We start from the raw sequence: 27111 nt of genomic DNA, 5'->3' as shown, positions 1-27111 counted from the left end.
GTGATTCATGAAGGTATCACACTGCTCTGCCTCCCTTGCTGTCCGTCTTGGCTCACCACATTCACTTCCCTCCTATTTTCTGCAAACCATACATACCACAGAACAAATTCTGCTCCAAACATCTCCTCGTTTTTCCTTATCCAGAAGGTAGTTTAAAATCACAAATGGAAGGAACGTGTCACTTGAAGCCACGGTTGTGACTTATTCACATTTTGACTTGAGAAGCTCTGATTTGTAGCTTTTTAGTTATGGCAATTTCCAGTAGATTCCCCATTCCCTTGGCAGCAATGAAGAACAATAGCTTTGTCTCATCACAGTCTTTAGGAAATATTGGTTGCTTAATGTCTAGTTACAACAGTGATTTACAAAATATAAATGCCTACAGCAGAGACGCAGTTTTCAGGGTTCTGCAAACAGACTGCTTCAGCTGCAACATGAGAGCGTTAGTTCTGCTTTGCATAAAAGCACAGACTAGACCAGATCACTGTCAGTCGGAGACTTCTAGTTTTCTTCTCAGATTTCTCTGGCAGCATGACCCTGGGAACATTTCGCCTCCCAGCAATAAATAGCAAAGAACTACCAATTAGTTGCATTTCCTAATACTGTGTATTTTAAGTGTTCCTCCTTTGAAGCATTTGCAAGAGCAGCATAGAAGGAGCCAGGCAACACACAAGTCAGCTGAAGTACTTAAATATAACAACAGGTGCATTATACTAACCTGCAAGTGCAGGTACAGAATTATCTCTACTGTCACCAGAAATTAATTTCATAATATTAACATAGATTCCAGATCCATGATTCAGCGGTATTTCAGCACTTACAAAGTTCACAGAGAACTGCAGGTTATGAAACTGCAAAGACATTTGAATTCTTCTAGAAAGCCCTGACACCAGCAATGAGAAATGTAGTAACAATTGGCAACAACAATTTCCATAACATTTTTGGATCACTTTGGAAATTTTACAATCTACAAGGATTAATGTTGAGATGTAAGAAAAGAACACTGAACAAAGGAAGAGCATTCTGACCTAATTCTCACATCATTTAAGACTTATTCTAACCAGAAATTTAAATATTAATTTAACAAAGCACTGTCTTCAGAAATGGGAACAACTTCAGAAACAACTTAACTTGTGTGTCAGCTGAGGAAGAAATTAATTCTGTTAAAAGTCAACTTCAGATAACATGTAAGTATATGCTAGACTTTTGAAAATTCTGAATATGACAACAAACACTATCACCTTTTTTTTTTTTAGTTTGCAGGAAAGTTTTCACTTGCAATTTGTACTTTCTAGTACTACTTTAAAATGACGCGATGGAATTTCTGAATAAATTACTTAATTTGCATCACACGAATGAATTATGACCAAACATATTTTGATTAGAAAAAGAACTACCTAGCCCATCTACAATACACTGGCAAGTTGATCAGTTTTACTTACTTACGGTAATAAAAACAGCCAGAGAGATTAGTTGACTCATGCTAAAAACAAATTCCAGATCTGCTCCAGACGCAGAAACTGCCCAGATCTTCTGTTTCAATACTTTGAAGTGAAACCATGTTCCTTCTCTCACAGGAGCTTTTCATGATGATATATACCTCACAGCGCCAGATCACGTCCAGTAATGAAATACCTGTTGTATTGTGACAACCAGAAACAATACCTGCCCATGACAGTCACGCAACAGATCATCCCCTTCTACACAAAGCAAACTACCAATATGAGTGAAAACAGAAATCCTTGAAGACAAAAAGATACGCTACATGAACAAATCACTATGAAGTAAGATAGTATGATCTTGCCATGGAATAAATGTGAAACCAAATGAGAGGGACGGCCCACTGCAGAGTGGCCTATGTGTATCCATTTTACACTCTGGTCTACCTTGCACTATCTTGTCTACCAAGCTGTTTCATGACACTGGGAACAAATCACTTCAGCCCTCCAGGATTGTTTTCTCTCTCAATTCCACATTGATTTCAGCTTACTAGTCTGAACACAGCTCAAGACAACAATCTGTCTTGGATTTTAAGAGCGCCTAGCAAAACGGAGTCCCTGGATCAAGGTATCTAGACACCAACTGCAATAATAAATAAAAGAAATCTTACTGACCTACAGACAATGTGAACTGAACTGTGTTATTATGCTGAAACAGTGAAACTCCCTATGACAACAGCTTCGGGAGGAAGTAGGCTAAACTCCTCTTTTTGTTCCTGTAAGACAGATTGTATTCCTTAAATCCCATGTACAGGAGGTAAAGTCATTCTTTAGAATCAACCTTTGAAAAGGAAGTCATTAATGTTTATAAATATATTGAAAGGCGCAGGTGTCCTTTTTCTATAACAGAGGTGTATACAGAACAAACTCCTCTTTTAGTCAGACATTTACCACGTCCTTATTTCAAAGAGTAGCAGTCATTACACAGTGAAGTTCAAACAGTGCTTTGGATTTCTTTGGGTTTAAAAAGTGACACGTTAATTTGGAACATACATGTGATTTTTCGAATCTTTTCAATGCGTAGCTCAAACTGCTTATGCATACAGCATAAACTGAGTACAGCAAGCAGGAAAGGCTACTTAAGACTCAAGCTTGGTTTTCCTGGTTACATTTTGTACCCCCTCATAGGTAGTCTTAAATCTCGAGGGGTCTCTAGGTCACATATTCAGTACCTGAAGTCTTAGATAAGAGAGAGACAGCCAGACAGCAACTTGAATGTAGTAACAATACTGAAAATAAAACAGGCAAATCTAAAGAAACTGCTCTAAAACCTCATTTATACAAACAGCGTGGTTGCCATTTCTCAGGGAGGGAACCTCCCTGCTTCTGAAATGTTCATTATCAATACACAACAGAAAAATAAACTCAGAGAAATGGGGTAGCATCATTACCACTGCACTACTGTAGTAATAAAACAAAACACATTTACTACATATATTTATTTGTGGCATTCATCCATACTAAGAATACAATTACAAATTATGCAGATAATACATACTGAAAGACAACATGATTATTCAAGATACAGAGTATTATTATCCGAACTGTACTTATTTAGATTTCAGTCTATTTAGGTATACTATGAAATTTAGGTATACTATGAGTTTGTTTTTCTCTGTTCATGAACAGATGTACAATAACTGAAATATTCAGGAGTATACTCTGTTTTTTTGTTTTGTGGGTTTTTTTAAGAGGCTTTCCTCTCTGCAGCATCGCCGCTGCTAGAAAAATATCATTTCATTAACCTCTAACTTAAGAAATGAGATAAAAAATTATTCAGACACAATTTAGAATGGGACCCAGCTCACACATCAAAACTAAGACAACAACCCTCCTCACTCAAACCCATGACAAGAAAGAAAAATATAGCAGAACAGAGAGAAGTAGGTTACTTCTATCAATACTTATTGTCATTTACAATTTTATAAATGTTTGATGTTACGTAGCAACTATTTAGGAGTGGTTAAATAATAAAAAATAAAATTGATTCCTTAGGTTTGCAGTATTCATTTTGTTTGGCTTTTTCAAGGCAATGGAAACAAAAAGAGTTAGATGTCTATTCAGCATGGGAGGAAAGAATCTGCTTTCTTTGAAAACCTCCAACTAGTACCTTTCAAGCCTTCATAAGAGTATCTAACTGATTCATAGCCCTAGGGTCTTCACAAACAAAGGATTTCACAGCTAAGTACAGAATAGGTCAAGATTTCATTTCATACAGTGTTCCTAAATATTAACATTTTAAATACTATAATTCTGCATATTCAGAAAATAATTCATAAGCCTGTAAGTGCTGTCTGAGAAAAACTGAAATGGAAAACAATTCTAGAAAGGAATTCTATTCAATCAAGTCCTCTCCACAAACATGAAAACAATACAATTATATAGCTCAGTCTGGTCCTTGTGGGATGAAGAAAAAATTTTCCTTCATGACGTATTTCACAAAGACAATCACCTTACAGAATTATTATATACAGAGCAGAACACCTAAATAATTTTTTAAACACCCTTACAAACAAAGGTTTGCTTAGTAACATTTCAACAAAAAGGAAAAATTTTCAGCCTAAGGCTGAAACAACTTTACTTCCAAAGCACAACAAACAGCTTTGTTCTACAAAATTTACTTCAGGCAGGTATTAACAACATCAAATTAATCTGGGGAAGAAATACTACATTAACCTAATAAATAAAGGAGTGATCTATACATTAAAGACATAGTAAAACCAGAACTATGTCTTGTCCTTTTTATAAACTAGCAGATATAAAACTATGGGGAGGCATTAAAAGAACTATGCAGCTTGTTACTGTCTATGTATCAGAATGCATTATTATATTATTCGGATTTCTTGAGGAGGACTTTTAAAAGAGTATTTTTGTTTCAAGTGAAGCACACACAAAAAAATCCAACAATAGATTTACCTCTCTTCATGGGGAAAATTATTTCAATTTGGTTCCGTACTAAGAGATAATTTTCATGCCCAGGAATTTAATATTCATTATGAAAGGCCCTCCCTAATCATATTATTTTATCAACAGAGAGAATTATCTTTCATCTTGCTTGCAAGTCAAGGTAAGTCAGAGGTAGCTTAGGAATGCTTTAGAATTTAGTGTTTTACTTGAAATGAATTAATCCCTTTCGAAGGGGTTAATAATAAGTACAAAAGGCAAACAGTATATACAGCTGCCACTGCCTGCACCAAAAGAGTAATTCCAAGAACTCAAAATAAGATTAGAACAGGGAAAAGCATGGTGCACTTCTTTGCATTTGCTTCAGTGCACCAGCTCAGGCTGGTTTTCTACAAAAGGAAGCACCCCACTAACATAGTATGCTATTCCAAGTGACAGAAGAGCAATGACAACGATGAGGAGCAGTACCCTCCAGAAGCCCAGGTCTTCCACAAACTCTTGCCATGTTGTGCGGAAACTGGAAAGAACTCCTTCACCTTGCTGTAGGTTTGGATTAAGGAGGGAATGGCTTTCCATCGCACTACGAAGGATTAAAGTTAAAAATACATCAGAGCAAAAGAATGCACCTTTAAGTATGACAGTAATCCTACTAAGAGCAACTGCAACATTCCAAGTTAAAAACTAAACCACCTGCAGATTTATAGCATTGCCTCTGCTAAATCAAGAGAAAGCAAATCAGGAAAAGACTCCTAACTTGAAACTTAATTTTAGCTGAAAGGATGTTTGATTAATCTGTGTAAAGAGAATGGTATTTGCATCTGTATAACTGCAGTAAATTTTGCAGGCTTGCCACCTGGAAGCCTTCAAAAGTCAATCTTTAATTCCTACTAAATATGGCTTAGTGACATCTAATGAAGTATAAGCTAAAACCTCAAGGGTCACAGCTCTTGTTAATAAAACAAATTATGATTCAAAAATAAAATCCGATGAATAAAATGGAAACTTTAACCCATATAATTTAGATTCTGAACTCTGTAGTGATCTGCAAGTCTATTAGAGAGGCCTCTTCTCTAGCATAAAAATACCACAGCAAACAATAAATCTGGATAACAAATAGTTCAGAAACTTTCTGATCTTCAAGACAAGTTGGCACTGTTGTGTTTTCTGCCATATGGCGTTCAGCAACTGCTTTGATGTTTTAACATTCCACTACCAACCCATCAGGCCCCCTCAAATTGTCTGAATATAAATTAGGGACTGGAACTCTCACTTTCAAATGAGAAAGAAATACAAAATTATAATGAGGCAGTCATCTTGGCAAACCTAAGTTGTTTCATATACCGCATGGCTTCTTGCATCACCCTCCCAATTTTGCTGGTTTCACAACTGGTTTATAACAGGAAACCTCTGTTGCTGTATGAAAAAGCTCAGAAAAAACAGGAAAACTTTCTCATCACTTGATTTCACCTATGAAAAATTTTAGCCATCTGCACAGTCCTACTACTCACTTGAGTGAAATTACACAGGTGTTTACAGGATTGGGCTCTGACAAGCATGGAAAGGAAATAGTGAAACCAGCTACGTAACAATGATGTCAATAGCAGAAGGTAAGCAGAAAAAAACAATTTTCCCCTCCCTTCTAATTGCTTTCAGTTACCATATTACTAGATATCTCTTATCGCAATAACAAAAGAAAACATTTCAGGGAAAAGTAATGTCCAAGTCAAAACTAATTGTAGAAATGCTGTTGTTCTTAGTGGCAATTATAAATCGACAAATGATTGTTATCACAAAAAGGTCTCATTTATGAATCTAAGATTACACAACAGGAAAACTTCATGCTATTCATGTGGTATTTTTTCTTAGGAAGTACAGCCACTGAAGAATAATTAGCCTAAACTCTCATAGCTTGTTAAGTATTGCAGCATCACGTGCAGAAGATTTCTGAAATTGCCTATTAAAGAGCTTGTCTTTTTTGGTTTTTAACTGTTTTTTGCTGTAAAGCTATTTTTGCTTGCCCATAGCTGCAGGATTTAGTCATCTTCCTTGCTTATTATGATTTCCCAAGCAAAATGAAGGGTTTAATACAAGACAGCCATTGGTGCAGAACAGAACTACTCACTCATTAAGTACTAACTAGTTAATACATAACCACAGAGAGGTTAAATAAAGGTGCAATGCAGTTTAAGTGAAAAGATCACATGCTTACTCATTAAATAGAAAAGGGTACACAGAAAACACTTGCGATTTTATATTACAACCCAATTAAAATCAACGTTATTCAAGATATTTTTTCTTATCACGAATTACAGCTGCTTAAGAAATAGTAATGCAGTAATGCATCCTACAGAAGAGTTTGTGCCACAGAGCCCAGACAGATGTCGTCTTCTGTTTCCCACACAACATGGAAGTTCACATTTGGATGTTCACATTTGCACTTGTGGGCACAGTCACGGGTTGTGCTGGGCTGTGTAGATGGCCACGATTCTCTGTGCTGAAAGACAGAGCGAGCTCTGCCTCCTGCCAGCACAGTGCCACTCCTCACCGGGAGGAGTGCAAAGCAAGTGAAAATAAATTGGACTTGGGAACCTAGCTTTGGCCTCTGCTTCCAGAGCAGCAGCAACTGCATGTAATAAGGAGCCGAAAACTTAAGTCAGAGACTGTTTTTAGAAAGAGCAACCATTATTTCTCTGTAGGTTCATACATAATGTAAGACAGTTGGGGTGGTGGGGGACAACGACGACAGAAGACATTCATCTAAGTGTCTCTAAAATGTGAAAATAATACTAAGAGGGAGGAGTGAAACTGTGGAGGTCTGAAAAACCAACTGTTACAAAGACATTATTTATTTACAAAGCAAACAGCACACAAGCTCGCTTGCTTTTGCTGCTGTAGGCATCTGCTATTTGTTATTTTAAAAGTAATGTATTTCAGACATTTTAAACAAGTTCACAAACAAGCTGGGTAGTGCACTGTTTATGTCTCTGTGCCTCTCCCCAAGGAGAGCTGCTGACTTCCTTGCCAAAGCAAACAATGTAACATTTATGAAGGTCAAATAACAGAAAGGAAGCTATGTTCATTAAAGGGACACTATCAAATAAAAAAATCGGAATTTAAATGGGGCTGAGCTGTTGGCCCATATGTTTAAACAAAACCAGCATAAATGCATTTCTGTGTGACAAGCAACTTTCAATACAATTTAGTTAAGTCAGAAAGGAAATATGCAAAAATTCTTATCATTTATACTTATGTAATTTTCAGAATAATATTAAATTTTCTATTTCAGTGCTTAAAACAGTCTCTCTGATGTGTAGGGTCACCTGATGTGTAAGAAAGAACTTCCAGTTTGCTCACTGGGAGTATATGGCATGATTTCTGTAATTTTTGGGGGGTTTGCCTTTTCTGTTTACTCAATTTAAATAAAAAGTCCACCTACATAGTTTAATTCTCATTTACAGAACAGGCTGTGTACATTTTGACACAAACTGAGCAACAACTATGTGACAAAACTCCCTGTCTTTTGTGATATAATGTTCCAGCGGTCACAGTTCATGATCATTATCAGACAATAGAAAAAAAATCATACCTTTTAATAAATTCAGTATAAGAACAAGTACTTCAAACAATATTAGTATCCTATTTCCAATACAAATAACAATTAAAAAAAACCAAAACACCAAAACCAAACAAAGCAGTACTGGAAAGATCTCTTGCATTATTAATCTCAGTCCCACGTTCTTTCATGTTTACTGGCAATTCAATGAGTTTTGCAAGAGAATTAGCCTCCTCTGAAACCTGCAAGGCTTCTTGCCTCATTGAAATCTACAAGAAGGCTGTCTTGGAAGCTCATTGTAAAAAAACACTCCCAATTTTCAATCGAAAGAAGTATTTGTCGTTTATCTGTATTCTTTGGCTTGTGCGCTATCATTATTTTTTGTCTTCAGTTATTTTATGTTGTTCAAAACCAGTATTTCTTGTCAGCAACCATGTATCTCTCAGCCTTCACTCTGCCAGGCTAAAATGAGCTCTAGTTGCCTCCTTTCATAAGGAGACGCTCTGTTCCCTTGAGCACGGAAGCAGTGCTTTTCCATGCTTCTTAAAGGATAAATTAAACTTTTCTGAATGGGGCTAAACAGTATTATAAAATGTACTACACATCAAAAGTTACTGTTGCTTTTAACAACAGCACTGACAGTTTTCTTTATGTAGTGGAAATACCTCGTTCTGCGTTTTGTAGGACTTCATTGTCTTTTTGAGGGTAGCATCAACTCCTGGAACTGACTAATACATCAAGCCTTTTCTCCCATACTCTCATTTTCCACTGAGGAACTTCCATTTTACAGCATACAGCTTTAGGTAAATGAAGTTGCATTTTGTGCTACTGAATCACAATTTATTCCTACCAATTTCCTCTCCCTTGTCATTCCAGGTTTTTGTCTATGCCATCTGCATTTTCCTCTGGGCTGCCTGTATCTCACTTCTTAGTATCACTAACACTAACTACTTTCTATGACAGTATAATTTATGAAAAGTGTAAAGCACAGTCCCAGAACCAGGCCTTTAGGAATTCATTAGCAACTTTCCTCTAACCTAATACTTTCCTTGAAATTGTCAGCAATTTTCCTGAAATCTTCAGCTCTCCTTTAACTATCTCTTCAGCAACCACGAAATTCGTATTTTATTCTCCATCTTTTCCAGGACTACTACTGATAAAAAGTACAAATATAGGACCATATAAAATCCTTTATTCAAGTTCAGATAGATGAAAAGTTTGCTATCACTTCTTTGCACAGACAGTCCACCTTATCAAAAGGATGTTAGGTCAGCCTGTGATACTGACATTTTGCATTTCACCCCATTTTCCCCTTGGCTTTGTGATAAGTCATAGAAGTATCTATCTGGGGAAGTCTAATGGAAAATGAGTAATTATTTTTTTAAATTTCCACCATAAAATGGAAACCTCAATAGAAAAAGTTCTTTTTTTCTTACATTTGATCTGTTTAAAGAGATTTTTCCAAAATTTAAAATTTTATTTTGACCAGGCCGAATTTTATATTATCTGTTTTGAGGAATAAACAATCAAGTCAATCACAAAAACCTAAAAGCCATAAACATTATTTCTCCTAGTAATTATTTTTGTTTTGTAAATACCTTTCACTTTCAGCAGTCTGCATTGTTTCCAGCTTTGAGTGAGCTCCTCTGTTAAATCCTTTCACCTCTTGCTCCTCTAAAGATTCCAACAGTCTAATCACATCTTTATTCACGCCCCTTCGTTTTGCAAGAACAAGTGGTGTTGCACCTTGGTGATTGCTAAAATAACCCCACAAAAGGGCACAAGAAGAAAAGAAACTTTTAATACAGAAATTTTGTAACAACTCGGCATAACACTTTATCACTTTATAATTTAGTAAATCCTCAGAACTACTTTCTGTCAGACAGTAAGAAATTCCTTTCTACACAAGTTACAGTGTAATAGGCTATAGAGGAAAATCAGTACAAGTCTGAAATTGCACAATTCCTTTTCCTCTAAATAATAAAAAAAAATTCCTAGTACGCTAACCTAACTGGAATCTCTGGGTGTTATAACAAAAAATAAACAGTACACTTATGGCAATGTTCAAGTTTAAGCTTAATTTCAAGAAGGAATTGTGCAATCTGGTTCCTCAGTTCCTTTTCCATGTGGGTATTAGGACATCAGGAAAAAATGAAATAAAATACAGATGGTCCCTCTACTACTATTAAATTAACACTGAACAGGACCAATACTGTCTTTAGACCAGGGATTTTCACCAGAGTTGTTTGAAATTAGGAAAAAAACCCAACCAAGCCACAACCCATAAAGAAACTGGTCTGCCAATAACCAGTTTTGCTGAGTTGAAAACATTAATGAGGGACAGGTAAAAAAAGTGACAGTTTAAAAAACTCCCAAGATTTCAAAGTTACTACTGTTTTTTGCATTCATTGTGAATATGCAGAAAGTTCCATAAACAAAATAATTCATTTACTGCAATGAAACAGCTAGTTATTTTGCAGCTTGAGAGTTTACATCTGAGTCCTGGCATCTGACAGCTGCTGGAAGCCAGAAGGAAAAGAATATACAATATTTAAAAGAAGGACTGAGTCATAGACTTTGCAGGAGGGGAAAATACTGAAAGGAAGCATTGTTACCAAAGGAGTACGGGAATGAACTGACACACACATATACTGTATTTTCTTTGTGTTATACAGTACAACAATTAAAACAATAGAACTGTGGTGGAGGAAATTCTTTTAGAGTAGTCAATGTGATTTTTTCTTTGGTGCCAACCACCCACACCTGGCTGTCTGGCCAAACCAGGGTAGCAGTGTCATCAGTGAGGCAGAATTAGACACACCAGCACACACCAGCAGCTGCTATTTTTACTTGCTTTACTTGTTGCACAGACTAGCACAAGTGGCCTCTTACTGTCTTCCTGCCTTCTTATTTTGTGGTTTTATTGAGTGATACCTTAAAAAAGTTGAATTGCACCAAATGTAGCATTTCAGCAACAGCAGATTTACATGCAAGGCTCTGGTAACAGAAGATTAATATATTATAAAATATGTACTGTAACAAAAAAAAAAAAAGGTGACTTACCAAATATCAATTTTAAGGCCATTAGAAACTAAGAACTGGATGGTATCCACATGTCCACACAGGTGAAGAGCTGTGTTACCTTGGTAATCAGTGGCTAGTAGGTCAGCACCAAATTTATGCAAGAGTTGACAGATGTCTACATTTCCTCTGGCTGCAGCAAGGTGAAGGCCAGTTCGGCCTCGGCTGTCACGAATATTTGGGTCAAAACCACTCTCTAACAGTCGCTTGGAATAGTTAAAATCTCCATCAATGCAAGCCTGCAGCAGTGGCACATTTGTCTGGGAAGAGTCGTTTACAAAAACGTAGGACATTGTTCTGATTCTCTCTGGAGCTGGAGCAGATGACTAACCTGCAAGCAAAAGTGGGAAGAAATGATGGTGAAACCAGGCAAATAAACTCAATGCAATTATTCGGAAGGTTGCTCAGGTTCCCAAACAAGAATGCGAACTAGCTTATAAACCAACTCTGAAATCTTCCTGTTGTACCTGTCAACTTCATGCACTGCATTCACTTCTGGTCATATGGAAAGAGCTCCTTTTAGTCTTACACCTCTGCAGACACCAGCAAAGCTTTGTTATTACAGAAAGTTGGTAAGATCAATGCCGCAAATGCAAGACAGGTGATTAGCTTTCACCTAGTAAGAGATCACATGTAGTAGCATTGATATGAAAGGGCAAAACACTGTAGATCAGAACTGAAAGAACCAGCTTTCATGAATCAGGAAACCAAACAATTCAGTTAACAGATGCAGTGACGCTAACTGCAGTTCTTACTACCTATAAGCAAAGCTACTCCAGTGGAATTTCCACCATCTGAATTTGAACTTTAATGCACAAAGTACAGTCTGTTGCTGAAAATGCCTGATTACTATAAATACTAATTCCTTGATGCTGCAAGAAATATATTTTTCAACACTCTTTGCGGAACGTTATTTTTATTGTGCCACAGACATAGAATTTACTGAACAAACAAGAAAAGCAATAGAGACTACAGAAAACTTAATGTATTATGTGCAACTGCCCACCTGAAAGTGAAAACTGGAAATGGGTACAAGGAAGACAACAGTGAAAACAAGTACAGAGCTACTGGGGGTTCAACTAGAACCCCAATATGGAGAAGCACGAATGTAGTTTCTCTGGTTTAATACTAAATAAAGGATTAAGTCCTTTTAAGTATCAGGATGTAAAAGAGGAAGATAAATGTTCTTTCACTATGGATTTCTTGATATAGAATATTTCAAGAACCACGACCTAGGTTTTGGAGAAGAATATTTTAAAGATGAGTCAAATTAATGACGGTATGATGACACTGTGTGCTTACAGGACACAAAAAAAATTTACTTGAAAGCAATTAAGAAAAAAAAAAGAAAATGACTATGCAAGAAGGTGGTAATGTGTATGAGGCAATGGTAAGAAATGAAAACATCTAGGAGACTGGACAGTGATAGTTTGCACTGTCTCGGAGAGGAGGCAAAAAATAAATTAAAAAAAAAAAAAAATCATATAAACCAGTAACAATCCTTAGAAGAAATCTCAATAGAGACACGAGAGTTCAAGTGACAGGAAGGAAAGGTGATTTTACTAGATAAGCTTTGAATGGAAACTGAACTGAAATTTCTATTGAAAGAGTTTCTATTTCACTTGCTCAGGGTTTGTGTTTTGGGCTCATGATGTAGCAGTGTTCTGATTAATTATCTGAACCTCTTAGTAAGACTGCTATACACCGATTTAAATTTTCTCATCTATATAAGGTATCCTTCCACACCAGTGCAGTCAGTCAGCTGGGAGAATGGAAACATGGCCAGCAGCCAAAGAATTCGATTTAAAACCTCTCCTTCTTTTGAGAGTTTGTCATGTCTTTATTTTATAGCTCTTCCCTTGTGTTTTAGATCAAATTCGAGATCAAAGTACCTGAAGAAGTAATTTGAAAATGTTTACACACTGGTCTGATTAACAGCTGTAGCATTTGGGGCTGTTGAGGTTAATAAATCATATTTAAACTTCACTAGGTTGTATTTCCTATCTGGACAAATTCTGCTGCATGTATCAACACCATCTAGTTTCCCAGTGCAGGAATGCACAACTTTTCTTTCTTTCTTGGACACAGAAGAGGAAGAGATAGGAGTAACTTCTACATCCTGCTACCTGCATAAGGCAAGATTTTAAGCAGAGTACATTCCCCTAGGCTGCAAGTATGCTTTTAAGTAAGGATGTATCGCTGGCTCAAGCACCCTTTTCCACAATCATCTACAAGACCAAAAGGCCAGTTCACCAATGCACTGGAAAACATTTCATGGAAGACTGGCGTCATTTAGGGCACTAACAGCTTTCTTATAATCCCACACATGACGAAAGGACAATGTACTTGCTCATATTTCTGATGAATATGTTACAAAACCCCTGGATGTTGTAAAGCTAGGATTCTCAGCTGACAGCAATTTCAAATTTCTTGCCCATTTCTGACCCAAATCATAAATGATATGAGAATTCTTCAACTCTGCTAGCCCAGCCTTTGCTGAGAAAAACATTGGGCCCAGTTTCTATATGATGTGATTGTGACCCTCACATTCCACACTAAACCTTCCCCAAAGCAAGATTATAAATAATTTTTAAAACTCCAATTATCAGCCATAGTAACAGCATATCAACAGCACAAAACCCTACTTGTACTTCATAAAAAGATCGTGATTAATTTGTAAAATAATATTTGAGTGTTTAAACCTGTTTACTAAAACTAGGTCTAACATAAATCAACAAGAGAATATTATACTCAAAGAGAGGTATGCTATTTGAGAAACAGTATGGCATGCTCTGCTAAATGTAAACTAATGTTTGTATTTTTATACCAGACATGTATGTCTGGTAAAGCCTTACAGAATTGCTCATCACTTCACATACAACTCTGATGAAACATTAGCTAATAATACCCCCAAAAAACCCCATCACCGCCTTCTCAGGAAAGGAAACAGAAAGATTAGCATTTGTCAGAAAGTGTAACTGGAAGTAATTCTGATTCAGAATTTATTACCAGTAGAACTTTTTAGAAGTGATTGCTGAAGTGCAGAGTTAGCTGAAGTAGTATTTCACAGTAAGAAAGACAAGCCCAACAAATCATCTTTTCCCAACACTTGAAGATTGTGGACTAAGCACATGCATTCACAATAAAAAAAAAATCTGGACCATCTGGTTTGATTTATCTTTGTGATTAAAAAGATTTTTTTCTACAAACACAATTCTATTTCACATATGGCTACCTAACCTATGCCAGATACCAGCTGCATACAAGGCTGAACTATACACCATCCATAAAATGACAGTTGCCAAATGATATATTCTTGCCTTACATTTAACCCAATTTAGCAAACTTTCCTAACAAAACTCAGAAAAAATTTACAATAGTCAGCTTAATTAGATCTTTTTGAATAAATGAACTGTTTACACTTCTGTCCATAGTATTGATCAAAAAACTTATTGCTATACTGAATATCTAATGCAGTGGATTTTGAAACAAAATTCCAAAGCATTAGCCATTCTCTTTAAATCCCTTCTGAAAGGTGAATCAGAACCTGCCTAAAAGCTGGAATACCCACCATTAAGCACTAATGTCGTAGGTACAAATTAGGACAAATGGACCTGCATTAGTAATAAGACACAAAAGCACTGCAAAACAAGCATTCTGAATATCCCTCTAAATTACTACTACTACTTTTAAATGGTTTTGTTTTAAAAAAAAAATTGCTGTAAATAACTTGGTACTTCCATAGAATACTAGTTTTGTGAAAAAAAGTAAACTCAAAGATGTCCTCCCATGCAAGAAGGATTCCCATTAAAAAGACATAATATAAAAATACATTTTCCCTAAACTTATACAACACTGATATAGCCTAAGCACAGTGTACTTTTATGAATAATTTTAGAAATGATGCTGTAAGCCACTTCATCAATGACACATGTGGGCTGGTCCAGGATAAGAAAATTTAACTGAACTGTTCTGTTTTCCAAAGGAACGCAGGAATGCTTACATTGATTCTGTAAGAATAATTTCCTTATTAGAAGTCATTTGTCTCTCACTGTACTGCATACAATGGTAACTCAGTGTCACATGCTGATCTGTTGTATAATACATTCACACCTGCAAAAGCCAGGAGTGATCTGAATAATTCAAACCGCAGAGTAAGATGCAAGTTCTGTTGCTTCTTAAACTAGTCCTAAATTTGCGCTAACTGTGGACAGTTTTATTTTACAGTAAATATATGCTGTTGTCTTTGCCTTCTCATCAAGTTCAACTGCTACCAAATAGCTACAGAAAAAGGAGAGAATGGCTAGACTGTGAGACAGAATCACTAATGGGACCCATCTCTCTACTATAAAAATATTAATGAACCTGACGAGTTGTAATTACTCAGTCACTGCTGCATGGGATATATCAGTTCTGCAAAACTACAGTATTTCCAAGAACATTTAAAAAAAAAAAAATGAAGTAATTGTCCCTATTTTAAAACAATACGTCGGGACAATGGAACAATATCAGCTTGCCCAGTACTTGAGACCTCAACATTAATATATACTTTAACATCCGGAACCTAGGCATCAGTAAGACTACCACTAAAGAAACTGCCAAGAAATAGAAACTAAAACAAAACCAAGAAAAAGTAACATCCCCCACCCCAGGCCAGCAAAACACACAATATGCCTGTTTTGTGGACTAAGCAAATGCATTCATAAAAAAAAAAAAAAAAAATCTGGACCATCTGGTTTGATTTATCTTTCTGATTAAAAAGATTTTTTTAATCTCATGCCCTCATGGGCAAACGGCTTCCTCTTTCTGTGAGGCACCTTGACGGTACTTCAGTGGCAGCGGCTTGCACAGCTCTTCCTCTTCAGCCTTTAAATGGATGAGAAACATTCCAGTACTTCACACTTAAACTGTAAGCCTGTGATCTCTGAAGGCAACGTTTCCTGGTCAAATGGGATTGTTCCCTTAAAAACACTATGTGAAGATAAGCTCTCTTTGGATATACAAGATAATTTTTTTAAAAAAGTGTAATTAATAAGAAAAACAAAACCGAACCATATTATTGCCCTGCTTTTGTCTATCCTCTGAACACTGATCCGACGTTGAAATGTAAACCCAACAATCCCCTTCTAAGTAGGCTGAAGGAGAAATTCCTCGGTAAATTTTCATGCACATTTGTATTTACGCGTAAGTTACTGAGAAGTCATTCAACTGAATACATGTTATATTTAGTAAAAAACTGTATGATGAGCTGTCATTTCTGTTCAGGAAAGAACTCCGTTACCTACATCAAGTTCCGCTGAGAGCTCTGTATCTTCTGTTAAAAACCTTTACCTATTCAGTCCAACTGCAACAGTTTTATTGCACCACTAATATGGATCTGCTGCTAAAAGCAGCAGCTCAGATTCAGTACAGCATGATGTCTGTTTTACACACAACTGTATTTTGCAGCATTTTCCCTTCGTAATTTTAGTTATTTTTTCAACAGTTCCTGGATTCAAGGTATCACAGCAGGTTCATAAGCTCTACCTCTCCTTTCAGGTCTCTAGCCAGATCTGGGTAAGTGGTAATACAAGAACATTATATTTATGCCATTCGTTTTCAGCCATTCCCTTCTGCAGACATGAAACATACAGGTATAGTCTCTTGATGTCAGGACCATCCTGTAATTAGAAACTTTGCACTGCATATACATAGTGCTTTGTACATACAGCCTGCAAAGTGCTTTATGGTAGAATTAGAGTAACTACCGCTGTTCTTTTATGGATCAGCAGACAATGGCATTGGGCAACAGGGGGCTTTGCACATCATTCCACAGTACATCAACATTACAATATAAAAACCAAGCAAGATCTCAAATGCCAATCCAGGCTTGTAGAATGCTTCCCTAGATAATACGTACATGTGTTGTGTCTTTATGTACACAAAATAAAGGAATAATAGGGAAGAGATCATAGTTTTAAAACACCTTTATTGACAAGCAGATTCACAAATATTTCATCCTTACTACACTCAGTTGCATTACATGTTTCAGTGCACTTCTATCAAATACACATTTAAGTATTTTTTAATCTTGCTCATTTTTCATCTCCTGCAAAAGAACTATTTAGGAAGAAGAGCAATTTAAAGATTTCTTCAAATCATCTGTAACTATAATTCCCCACAACTGTCTCAGGTAAATCAGTAAATAACTGCACTGCTTCCCTGATCATCGTGGTCGGTTTGAATATATCTGGTTTTATATAAAGTTATTGACTTACATCGGTCATAACTACCAACCTCTCCACAAACCTTGACTCAAATTCCTTCTGTGTTTCTGCTGGGAACACAGAGTGCTAACATACACTGGCCAAGAAAATATTAAAGGTTATCGCATATCGTTTTGTCGTTGGTTTATCTGGTTTTGTTTGGGTTGTTGGGTTTTTTTTGTTGTTTGTTTGTTTTTTGTTTTTTTTTAACAGACTAGAGAGAATTCATTCCGCTTCTAATGAAGTGTTTGTGTTTAAATTTTCTGCAGACCTTGAAGCCGCCTGTATTCTGGAGCAAGAGCCAGCCAGCAGGCAAGGGGGGCCCCGCAGCGGCGCCCGGCTGAACACCGCCACCGCGCGGGCACCTGCGGGACCCCCCGCCCCCCGGCTCCTGCTACTTGCTGGCGGCGTCTGGCTCCCTGAGGAGGAGGTGCTGGAAGGCTTGAAAATAAGATTTTGAAAAACCTGATGCAAAAGAATTCTGAGAGCCAAACTGCCGCTCCCTGCGGCACGCACGGCAATCTCGTTTAAGCGCTGACCATGTATTAGCAAAGCGAGGACCTGAGTGTGTGGCTTGAGTTCTAAGACAAAGGTCCTTCCTTCAAAAAAAGCATGCATTTATGCCTGCTTCTTAAAAACCAAAACCTAAACCCAAAACATACACACATACAAAAAGCCTTACCAAGACAAACAGTAAGTCTGACGAATTTACTAAAATGGGAAAAACTTCGTGCCCACCAGGAATCATCAAGTCAGAGCTTAGTCAGCTTTATTCCAGCAATAAAGCAAACCAAGAACATGCCACTACACTGCTAATTACTATACAGTCCATATTTCCTTGCTTTATTTCTTACAATGTATATAATAGCTTATATGCTCTGTTATGTATAACTTTGATGCCGTGGCCTTAGAAACACCTGCAACATCAAACCCAGTTTCGTGGCTAGTAAACAGAAGCAGGTCCCTTTAAAAAACAGACATCTCCTAAATTTGTAAATCATTTGTATGTTTGACCTCAAAATAATATATTGCTCTGCTTGTAGATTAGAGTTTATTATTTTATATCAACAAATAGTACCAATGATAAGACAACTAACATTGTCAGATACACAACTCTTACTACAACTGCTGGATACAGATACCTCTGCTTAGAATTTTCATGTTCACACAGCAAACCGTTAAACCAGTTTATCAAAGCCAAACAGTTAACTGACAGATTTACTTCTTCCAAGTATTCTAAATCTCTATCAATACAGCACAACTTTAAATACCTAATTGTATCATGTTTGATCACGTTATGTGACATGGTAAGATGAAATGGTAAAACTATTAAGGTCATATTTCTAACTAATACATACATATTGATGTTATTTTTCATAAATAGTTATTTCAGCATGCTTAAGCTCAAAAAAAATTTCTCCATGTAGGCAAACCGGCAGTACCACTGTCTGCCCAACACCGTGTCTTAAGGGACTAAATCGGCAGTCTGCAGGTTCCGAGGACAACTGGCAAGTCTGAGGAGAATCGGGGAGGCCGCCCTTAAGCTCCTGATCTGCACAAAGGCTGGAACTGACCAAAAATGTAACAGAAGATGACTGGAAAGATGTAAAAAGGATCTGAAATGGTTAATTATGGAACCCGAGAGTGGTGCAGCTCAAATGGTGTTTACCAATTGCATCAATGCCTCCTGCTGAGCCTAGAAACAAAAGACATCCCTTGTAAAGGGAAAACTTCCGCCTTTATGTAACTTAGTAAATGCTAGTAACTTATCCGTAAAAGACTCCATGTTCAACATGAAAGCTGGTGTCCAGACAATGAACAGCAATAGCCATGTTTCTTTGAAAAGGTCTGAGAGGTGGTAACCCAGTTCTATTTGATAAAGGGTGAAGAGAAACCATACAGAAGAAACTCCATGTCAATTATTACTCTTGTGAGTAAGACGCCAACATAAAAGTAGTCATATTAGATCACAGCAAAGGTCCATTTAAGCCTAACAATTTTTCAAATGGTGGCCAAATGCAAAGGCCAGGAAACAAAAAAAAGTAAAATAGGGCAAGCATATGCAATACTGCTTTTTTCATTCAAAATCTCTCGGCTGGATGGGGGTCCTGTGTATTTAGCATCCCTCAGCGCACACCACTGTGAATCTGCCCATTCTCCCCTTCAACGCATACATTTTTAATACCCACAAGATACTGTGGTAAGTTCTCCAACTCAACTAGCTGTGAAGAACCCTATCTTTTGATCTTGATGAATCAGGGCCTTACTAGCTTCACTTGTGGACCCCCCCAGCTCTCCTGCTGGAAGAACAGACAGTCAATCCCTGCCCATTCTTTTCATGCCACTCATGATCCCACAGGCCTTCATCATATTCTTCCTCAGACATCCCTTTCCAGGACGCATTTCAGAGTTCCAGCTTTCTTGGTCATTCCTCACATGGAAGGAAGTCTGCATCTTTGACAATACTTGTTTTGCTTCTTTGAATCTCACTCATTTTTACTATATGCTTTCTGAGCTGGGAGATGGAGGAGGGGAATCACACAGGACGTTTGAGGTGAATCAATTATCAATTAAGACAGTGGCATGACAAGATTCCTTGATTTGTTCTTTACTTGTTTCCCAGTAATTTTTACTATCTGATTTACCTTTTTGACTGCTGATGAGCACTGTGGTTACATTTTCATGGAACCATTCATCGTAACTACAAAATACTGCTCATTACTGAGAGCCCGGTATTTCATAATGGAAGTTCAGGTTCTTTTTACGCTATCTGAATCACTCTACCCATGCTGAATTCATGTGTCGTTATATTATCCAGTTACTCGGTCTTAGAGGGTCCTTCCGCAGCTTTTCATAGTTGACCTTATCTTTACTACCCATGTCAATGGCAAACACTATGACCTTGTTCCTCACTGCCTTTTCTAGGCTATTCAACTGAAATGCTAACAGTTCAGAATTCAGAAGTGAAGCCCGCAGAACTTAAATTCTTCCAATGAAAAGACTGATCGTAAGTTCACAAAAACCTGCTGTCCTGGATCAGATTGATCCAGCTTGCCTTGCACTGTTCAACAGTGGCAATCAGGGATCCTTCTTTGGGAGAGCACATGAGTCTGGCTGCTTTTTGCAGTCCATTCCACAAACATACCCCAGCAGCAGTACTGTTATATTGGGGACCTCCCTGACTAGTCCTTTTAGCAGCCCCTCAACGGACCTCTTGTCCATGAATTTTTCTAATCCCTTCCTGAACCTGCCCACACTCTCTGCTCCACAGCTCCCTTGTCACCCCCACTGAAGTCCTTTCCTATATCCATCCGAGACCACTCTCCCACCAGCCCCAACAAGCAGCCCCTATTCCAGTGTTGCAAGACTGGATAAGTAACTCTCACCGTATACACTGTCTTTTTTTCACAAGTCTTGATCACGCGCCAGTGATCTCCTCTCTAATGTGAACAATCCTGGCTTTCCCCTTAAGGAAGCTGACCCCCTCGGCCCTTTCGGTTGCCCTTCTCTAACCCGCTGAATCCCTCCTCAGACGCACAGACCAGAACCGCACACGCTGCCCCAGAGCTGGGTGCGCCAACCTGAAGCAGCAAAATGGTGCCCTCTGCCTTCATCTCGGCAGCCTCCCTAGGACAGTCGCCCCTGGCCTTCTGGCTGCCACGGCACACCGAGCCGAGGTTTTCAGGCAACAGTCAGTGGTGACCCCAAGAGCTTTTTCTTGCGTGGTGGCTGCCAGTTGTGAGTTCAGCACCATGTGAGCATGGCTTACACTATTCTACCCAAGACATCACCTTACCTTTGTGTACACTGAAGCTCACGTGCCACCTTTCTGCTCCCTTCCTTTTTTTGGTTATTTATTTTTTGCCCTCTTTTTAATTTTTCAACTCAACTATTTCTGCATGTATGAAATCTCTTTTATGCTCTAAGTACCAGTCTCCTCAAGAGCTTCTGGCAGGGTACATTTTTTTTTTTTTTTACTGTTTCCTGAAAATCCAAATAGACTGTATATATCATATCATCTGCAACTACAATCCTTCTCAGTAAACTTTAGTAAAAGCTGATGAGCATTAAATGTAGCAAACCTCTAAAAATGTATCCAAACTCAGGCAGAATCAGTCCCTCTCCTACTAACCCACAGCAAGGACAGGTATGCGTTTCTCTGCACAAAAAATGCTGAGGTGAAGACAACAGACAAGCATTCTACACCATCCACGGGAAACGCGTACACCAGAAGCCTTCCCTGAAATATACTGCTGTCCTTTTTCTGTCGCCATCCATTATTGCTGGTCTGACACTATGACAGAGCTTGAGCATGCTGGAGAATACAACCCCACCAACGAACATCAGAAGACTTACGCCTTTAAAGTTTACGTTATAAAATTCAGCTGATGTAGCTGCACTACTTGGATGTGAGAAATTCGCTGAGTGACGAATAAAAAAGGTTTATGCAGCTCTGTTCCACTTAGTCAACGGGAATTTTATTGGTAGAGTAAAAGAAAGAAACGTTGCTTAGAAAAGCGGTGTTGCTACATGAACTGAAGCCAGAATCTAAGTTCCATGGGCACAGATATGAGTTCAGTGAGGTACTATACGAGATAAAACTTTTTTCCACATATTTAGCGTATTGCCTTTAAACAGCAAAGCAAACCACAACAACTCGGAACATTGAACTATTTGTGCTCTTGACTTAGATAACAACAGGATGTTATATTAACAGTAAACACCAACAACTGAAATTTGGGGAAACGGGTCCATGCACTCAAGGCAGACCCATCAGCCTGTTATCTACACTAACAGCATGCGATGGTCCCTGCAGACAGCTGAATGCATCAGGGATCATGTACTGCACATAATGTGTATAAACCAATGCCCTCTGAAGTATTTTATGTGCTTATTAAGTGGCCCATCTGGATGTGGAGCATCCACAACCGAGATCATGTGGAAGCCAACCAACTGCCAGAGTGATCAAAAGAAAAATGAAACAGCCCTCAAAATTCCAGCATACCCAAATCCCTGAAAGAGCCACTAAGTAGTTCACTCCTTGGATGATCAGGTATTTCAGGTCCTGGGCTGCAAACAAGGACTTCAATGCCACAAAGTACTCAGAAATTAACTGCACAAGCATGTAAGGTGGGACAATACAGCCAACTTTAGGCACTGTTTTGAATCCCTTGCTCTTGCTGATAAGGCAACTCTATAAACAACATATATCAAAACCTGCTGAGAGGAAACCTATCATTGAGTGCAGATCGGAACTGTTTTTTATAGCTTCCTCTTGCAGAGGCAAAGTAACGTTCCTCTGGTAAGATGACGGCAGGTACACATACTACACTTCAGCCTTCGACTCAACTTACTCTCCAATACCTTCTCTTCAACTCAAAGAGCACAATTAGCCAGTGTCATTTTCTGATTGTCACCTATCCTACTATTCAGACTGTAAACATTACTATAAATCTTTTTCTTCTGAAGTACACATTTAACAAATTCTTGTTAATAGTCCATTTTACAAACAAAAAAAGAGATCTAAAGTCTACAGATTAACACTTAACCCCCTGCTGCTGCAAACAAAAGCATCACTTTTACAAACCAGCCACATTCCATTCAAAAAGTGTTGGACTTTTGCTCCTCCCTGACCTTTCAGAAGGCTGCTCCTGAACATCAGTGCTCTCTGACAGTTAGAAATTGTCATATATTATTAATCTTAAAATCTACGTTAAAATATTAATATATAAACATCATTCTTCAGCTCAATTTATGCCCTTTACAGTGTTTACCTTGATGGTTCAATAGAAAGCATAAAAGGCCTTTATTCTGCAGAACTGAAAAAGCCAAATGCTTCTTTCAACAGACTCTTAATTTCCCTGCCTGTCCTAGGCACATCTTCCTGCAGCTGTTCCACTTTACCTTTTCACCTGAGAATGATTAACATTATACAAACTATTCTAGATAATTGTTCATGGCTAACAGTAACATCTTTTTCTGGATCATCACAGGTCAGCATTCATTTTTCCACGACTGTACATCTTGCAACTACCTAACACCTATTTTGGTTTTGTGTTGCTTTCAACTGGTAAGAATTTCTTCTGTAAATTGTGTGCTTACAGGTTTGCAGCTGCAAACCCTTGTTCTTCAAATTGTTATTGTACTTATTTTGTACTCTAGTTCTCAGGATCACCCAACTCTTTCAGTGTAGTACTGTAACCATCTTCTATATTGCCAATGCCTCCCAACTCCCCATGACTATGGAATTAAAAGTCAAGATGTCTATTAAATATTTAATAAGACTAGTCTCAAAGCAGATTATCAAAGAACTAACTTTGTAGTATTTTATAGTCAGATTTCATGGAATTTCTTTTCAATAGTCTCACCATAGTTTGTCTCTGGCTACTTCCCCATCCTCTTTACAATTCAGGTGTTACCCCTATCTTTTCAGCACAATAACTCATATTTAGCACATCCTTTGCAGCAGCTGATCAAAAACTTTAGTGTTGTCTAGGGGAAAAAAAAGCAGAACTACTCCATTTCCCTTAAAAACAATAATTATTTTATCAAAGACAGTTTTGAGGACAAGTTATAAAAATCTCTTCTGGCAAAAATACATGTTGCCTTTTAGTTTCATTTATCTTCATTGTTTTGGCCTAAAAAGTATGTCCCAAAGCATCACGCCACAGGGCTGCACACCTACCGATGTCCTCTCCGGAGGGCAGCCGCTCCCCGGCCTGCTCTCCCCGCTCCCGGGACGAAGGCTGGCTGCCCTCTCGCTGTTCTCCCGCCCAACGCCCCGGCACCGACCGCGCTCACCTCACCGGGCCTCGGCCCGGGCGCTGCCCAGGCCCCGCGTCGCTCCTGCCGCCGCTTGCGGTGCCCGCCCCCGCCGGGACGCCCCGCCGCCGGGTCCCCGCCACGGCGCCCTGCGGCCCCGCTCCCGGCCTAGGGCCACGCACCCGCCCCGGGGGCAGCACTGGGGCCGCCGCGGGCCGCTCCTCGCCGCCGCTCCGGCCAGCGCCTCACGGCCTCGGGCCCGGCCGGGCCGTGCCGCTGCCGCAACCCCCCCCCCCCCCCAGCGCTGCTCCTCAGCCCCCGCGCACCTCGCTACGGGCCCGGGCCCTCCCCCCTCCTCTCCTCACAGGCCGCACGACCGACCCACTCCTCCCCGCACAGACAGACAGACAGACCGACCGACCGACCGGTATCGCCCCTCCACCCCGCGGACCGACCAAGGACCCCACGGCTCCCCCCGCGGGCCGAGCGGCTCCCACACGCCGCCCCCGCTCCCCGCCGTACCTGCCCCTGGCCGCCGGCGGCTCGGCACGCAGAGGGCGGGCGAACGGCGGCAGGCAGAGGCGCGGCGGAGAGGCTGCGCGCCCCCTGCTGGGCGGAGGCCACCGCCGGGCGCCCCGGGGCCGGGGCCCGCTACGGCCGAGCTACCTACCCGCCCGCCCGCTGCCTCCGGCGCTCCTCTCACCGGGAGGGACCGGGCCGCTTTGCCAGCTAGAGCGGACGCCAGGCCGCACCGCCCAGGGCAGCGCCCGCCGCAGGCCGGCGGGGAGCGGCGAGGGGGCAGGGCCGGGGCGAGGAGGCCGCTCCGCTCCTCACAGGGCTGCCGCCCGCCGGGGCCGGGCTGGGTGAGGCGCGGCCTCCGGCTCCCGCGGGAGCTGCCGTGGTTTGGATCGCTCCTCGGCTGGCGCGTTGGCAGCCGGCGGCGGGGAAATAAATCCTGCACGGAGCGAGTGGGGCGGACGGGGCGCGCCCCAGCTCGGCGCCCGGGGGCGGCAGCGGGGCCCCGGGAGCCGCAGGGGTGCGGTGCTGGCCAGGCGGGAAGACACAGCTGAGGAAGGGGCGGCAGCTTAAAGGAGAAGAATCGGGACTCGGCTCTATAGAGGGGAAAAAAAAATGTCCAAAATTTAAGCAGTTGGCAGTTTTCATTAAATAAAGGAAATGCCATGAAGTTGCCCTAACTCTGGCTCTCAAGGAGCTTTATTTTTGACAGTGCTGGATGCGCTCCTGCCACACCACCACAAAAATCAGCAGATTCCTCCGCACCTGCAGCTTCTTCAGCAGCAGGGGTACGTGAACCATAAGCAAACAGAGAAAACGGAGGGAAGGGGTGTGTGTGTGTCTGTGTGTGTGAAGTAAAGTTATAAGACTTCCCCCCCAAAAAATAAGTATAGGGTTTTTATTATTATTATTTTCACTTCCTGCCCCTGCTCTCAGCACTGATCCTGCCTTCCAAAGTGAGGACAGGAAGAAGAATCAAAGATCTAGTATGGAATATAGCACCCTAGTCTTCTTGCAATAGCAAATAACTTGGTGATGTGGTTAATAGCGTGCCTGCTTCTATCCAGCTACATCAGGTCCTTGTTTACCCCAGAATCATCAGTATAAACCAGCTCAATTTCTGATGTGGTCACATACATTCAACTGATAGCCTGCTGCACTGCTGTGCTAGAGAGCACAGTAATACCTTCATTCTCCAAACTGTGGCAGCTTTTGAATCAGCACTGATGGACAACAGGTCAAGAAGGGCACCCCAAGTCTGTTCCACTTCAAAGGAATGACTGGTCCGGGGAAGATGAATGATCATAGCAAATACATGCCTTCTCCAGACAATGGCTAGGTTGCAATAGGCTGCTCAGCACCACACTAATTACACCCATACTCACAGACAAACTATAAACTTATATAAATAGTTTTTCCTCCTCTAATATTGTAGCACTTTTCCTAATTAACCTTCCCCTTTCTACCTCAACAACTGCAGGTCCGTGGGGGGAAAAAAAAAGCACACATACAGAATGTTTCCAGACTTTCAGTGCCCATTTGAACTGGCTCTCTAGAGTTGTAAATACTATAAAGAACACTGCAAAGGCAAGAAATTACACTGAAGATATATTTTCCCTTATAATTCAAGGTTTAACAATGGTTTATTATCCAACAATTTTGAAAGGCAGTATCTACAATAAAGTTATCACAGGTCCTCTTCTCCTATTTTTTCAAATACACGGTCATCTTCACTTGGCCTAACCAAAAATCTTTTCCTCGATATAAAACCCGAATGAACTACCTGCAGAGAAACAAACAAACAGTTACAAGAGTATATGCATTTCAATAATTTAGGTAGATACAAGCATAAGCTAGAAAACCTGATATGATACTGTTCAGGTGCAGTGGTTGATCTCTGAAATTATTTCAGACTGAACAGATTTATTTTGTTTTCCTCCTGCTGGAATAGGACACAAGAACAGATGTTTCTGCTCTTAAGATTGCAATGTACTAAATGCGGGGCAGATTGAATAGCACTTCCAGATGTGCCAACATCAATGTTATCTGGCATTACGGTCACCACAAGGACATATGTACAGGTACCTTAACTGCCTAATAGGCCTGCTGAATAGGATTGACTACTGTTAATTACACATTCTTAACTTTAACCATAGCACCTGCATAAATTATACCTTTCAACTCTACTTTTCCTAAAGGGTATCATGTACTATCTGAAGCTTCCTAACACAACATCACCCAGTGGGTATAAGCAGGCAAATTATAATGTTCCATTACATCTATCTGCAGTTTTTGGTTGTACTAGGAAAATTTATGGCACAGATTTTTCTTCTGCCTCTTGCAACATATATATGAAAATACCATGTTAAGTAAAATGTCCTGAAAAAGCCTACTAAAAGTGTGTATCACAAAGCTATGGCAACCATGCTTCAATAACTAACAGTAAGGCATTAGGAGACTGGAAGCAAAATTTGCATATTTATCTCTGTACAAGTTATTTCATACCTTTTTTTTCAGGATTTCTGCATGACATAACAGCAGAATTGCCTAG

The 27111-nt window shown here is 39.7% G+C and overlaps 2 protein-coding genes across 15 annotated transcripts in view; both read right to left on the bottom strand.

Annotated features, from left to right (window-relative positions):
* Nucleotides 1-24705, bottom strand: part of ANKRD46 (ankyrin repeat domain 46) — a 52387-nt gene extending 27682 nt beyond the window's left edge. Inside the window, exons 1-4 of one of the 5 annotated variants that reach the window (XM_056330593.1) lie at nt 24567-24705; nt 11020-11368; nt 9555-9713; nt 2924-4983 (exon numbers count right to left, since the gene is read on the bottom strand). In XM_056330593.1, the coding sequence (XP_056186568.1) occupies nt 4767-4983; nt 9555-9713; nt 11020-11330 (687 nt within the window). In that variant the 5' untranslated portion in view covers nt 11331-11368; nt 24567-24705 and the 3' untranslated portion in view covers nt 2924-4766. Of the gene's footprint in view, nt 1-2923; nt 4984-9554; nt 9714-11019; nt 11369-23967; nt 24063-24083; nt 24199-24499; nt 24522-24566 lie in introns of those variants that run through there. The other 4 variants (XM_056330594.1, XM_056330595.1, XM_056330596.1 and 1 more) reach the window with 4 other exon arrangements.
* A 1450-nt stretch (nt 24706-26155) lies between these two features.
* Nucleotides 26156-27111, bottom strand: part of SNX31 (sorting nexin 31) — a 30787-nt gene continuing 29831 nt past the window's right edge. For 9 of the 10 annotated variants that reach the window (XM_056330583.1, XM_056330584.1, XM_056330586.1 and 6 more), the window contains one exon: nt 26156-26343. In XM_056330583.1, the coding sequence (XP_056186558.1) occupies nt 26248-26343 (96 nt within the window). In that variant the 3' untranslated portion in view covers nt 26156-26247. The remainder of the gene's footprint in view (nt 26344-27111) is intronic. The other variant, XR_008820617.1, reaches the window with a different exon arrangement.

Source organism: Falco biarmicus, chromosome 3 (genome assembly GCF_023638135.1).
Source record: "Falco biarmicus isolate bFalBia1 chromosome 3, bFalBia1.pri, whole genome shotgun sequence".
In the NCBI taxonomy this organism is placed as follows: domain Eukaryota; kingdom Metazoa; phylum Chordata; class Aves; order Falconiformes; family Falconidae; genus Falco; species Falco biarmicus.
The sequence above is the reverse complement of the archived record's forward strand: the minus strand, read 5'-3'. Positions and strand labels throughout refer to the sequence as shown.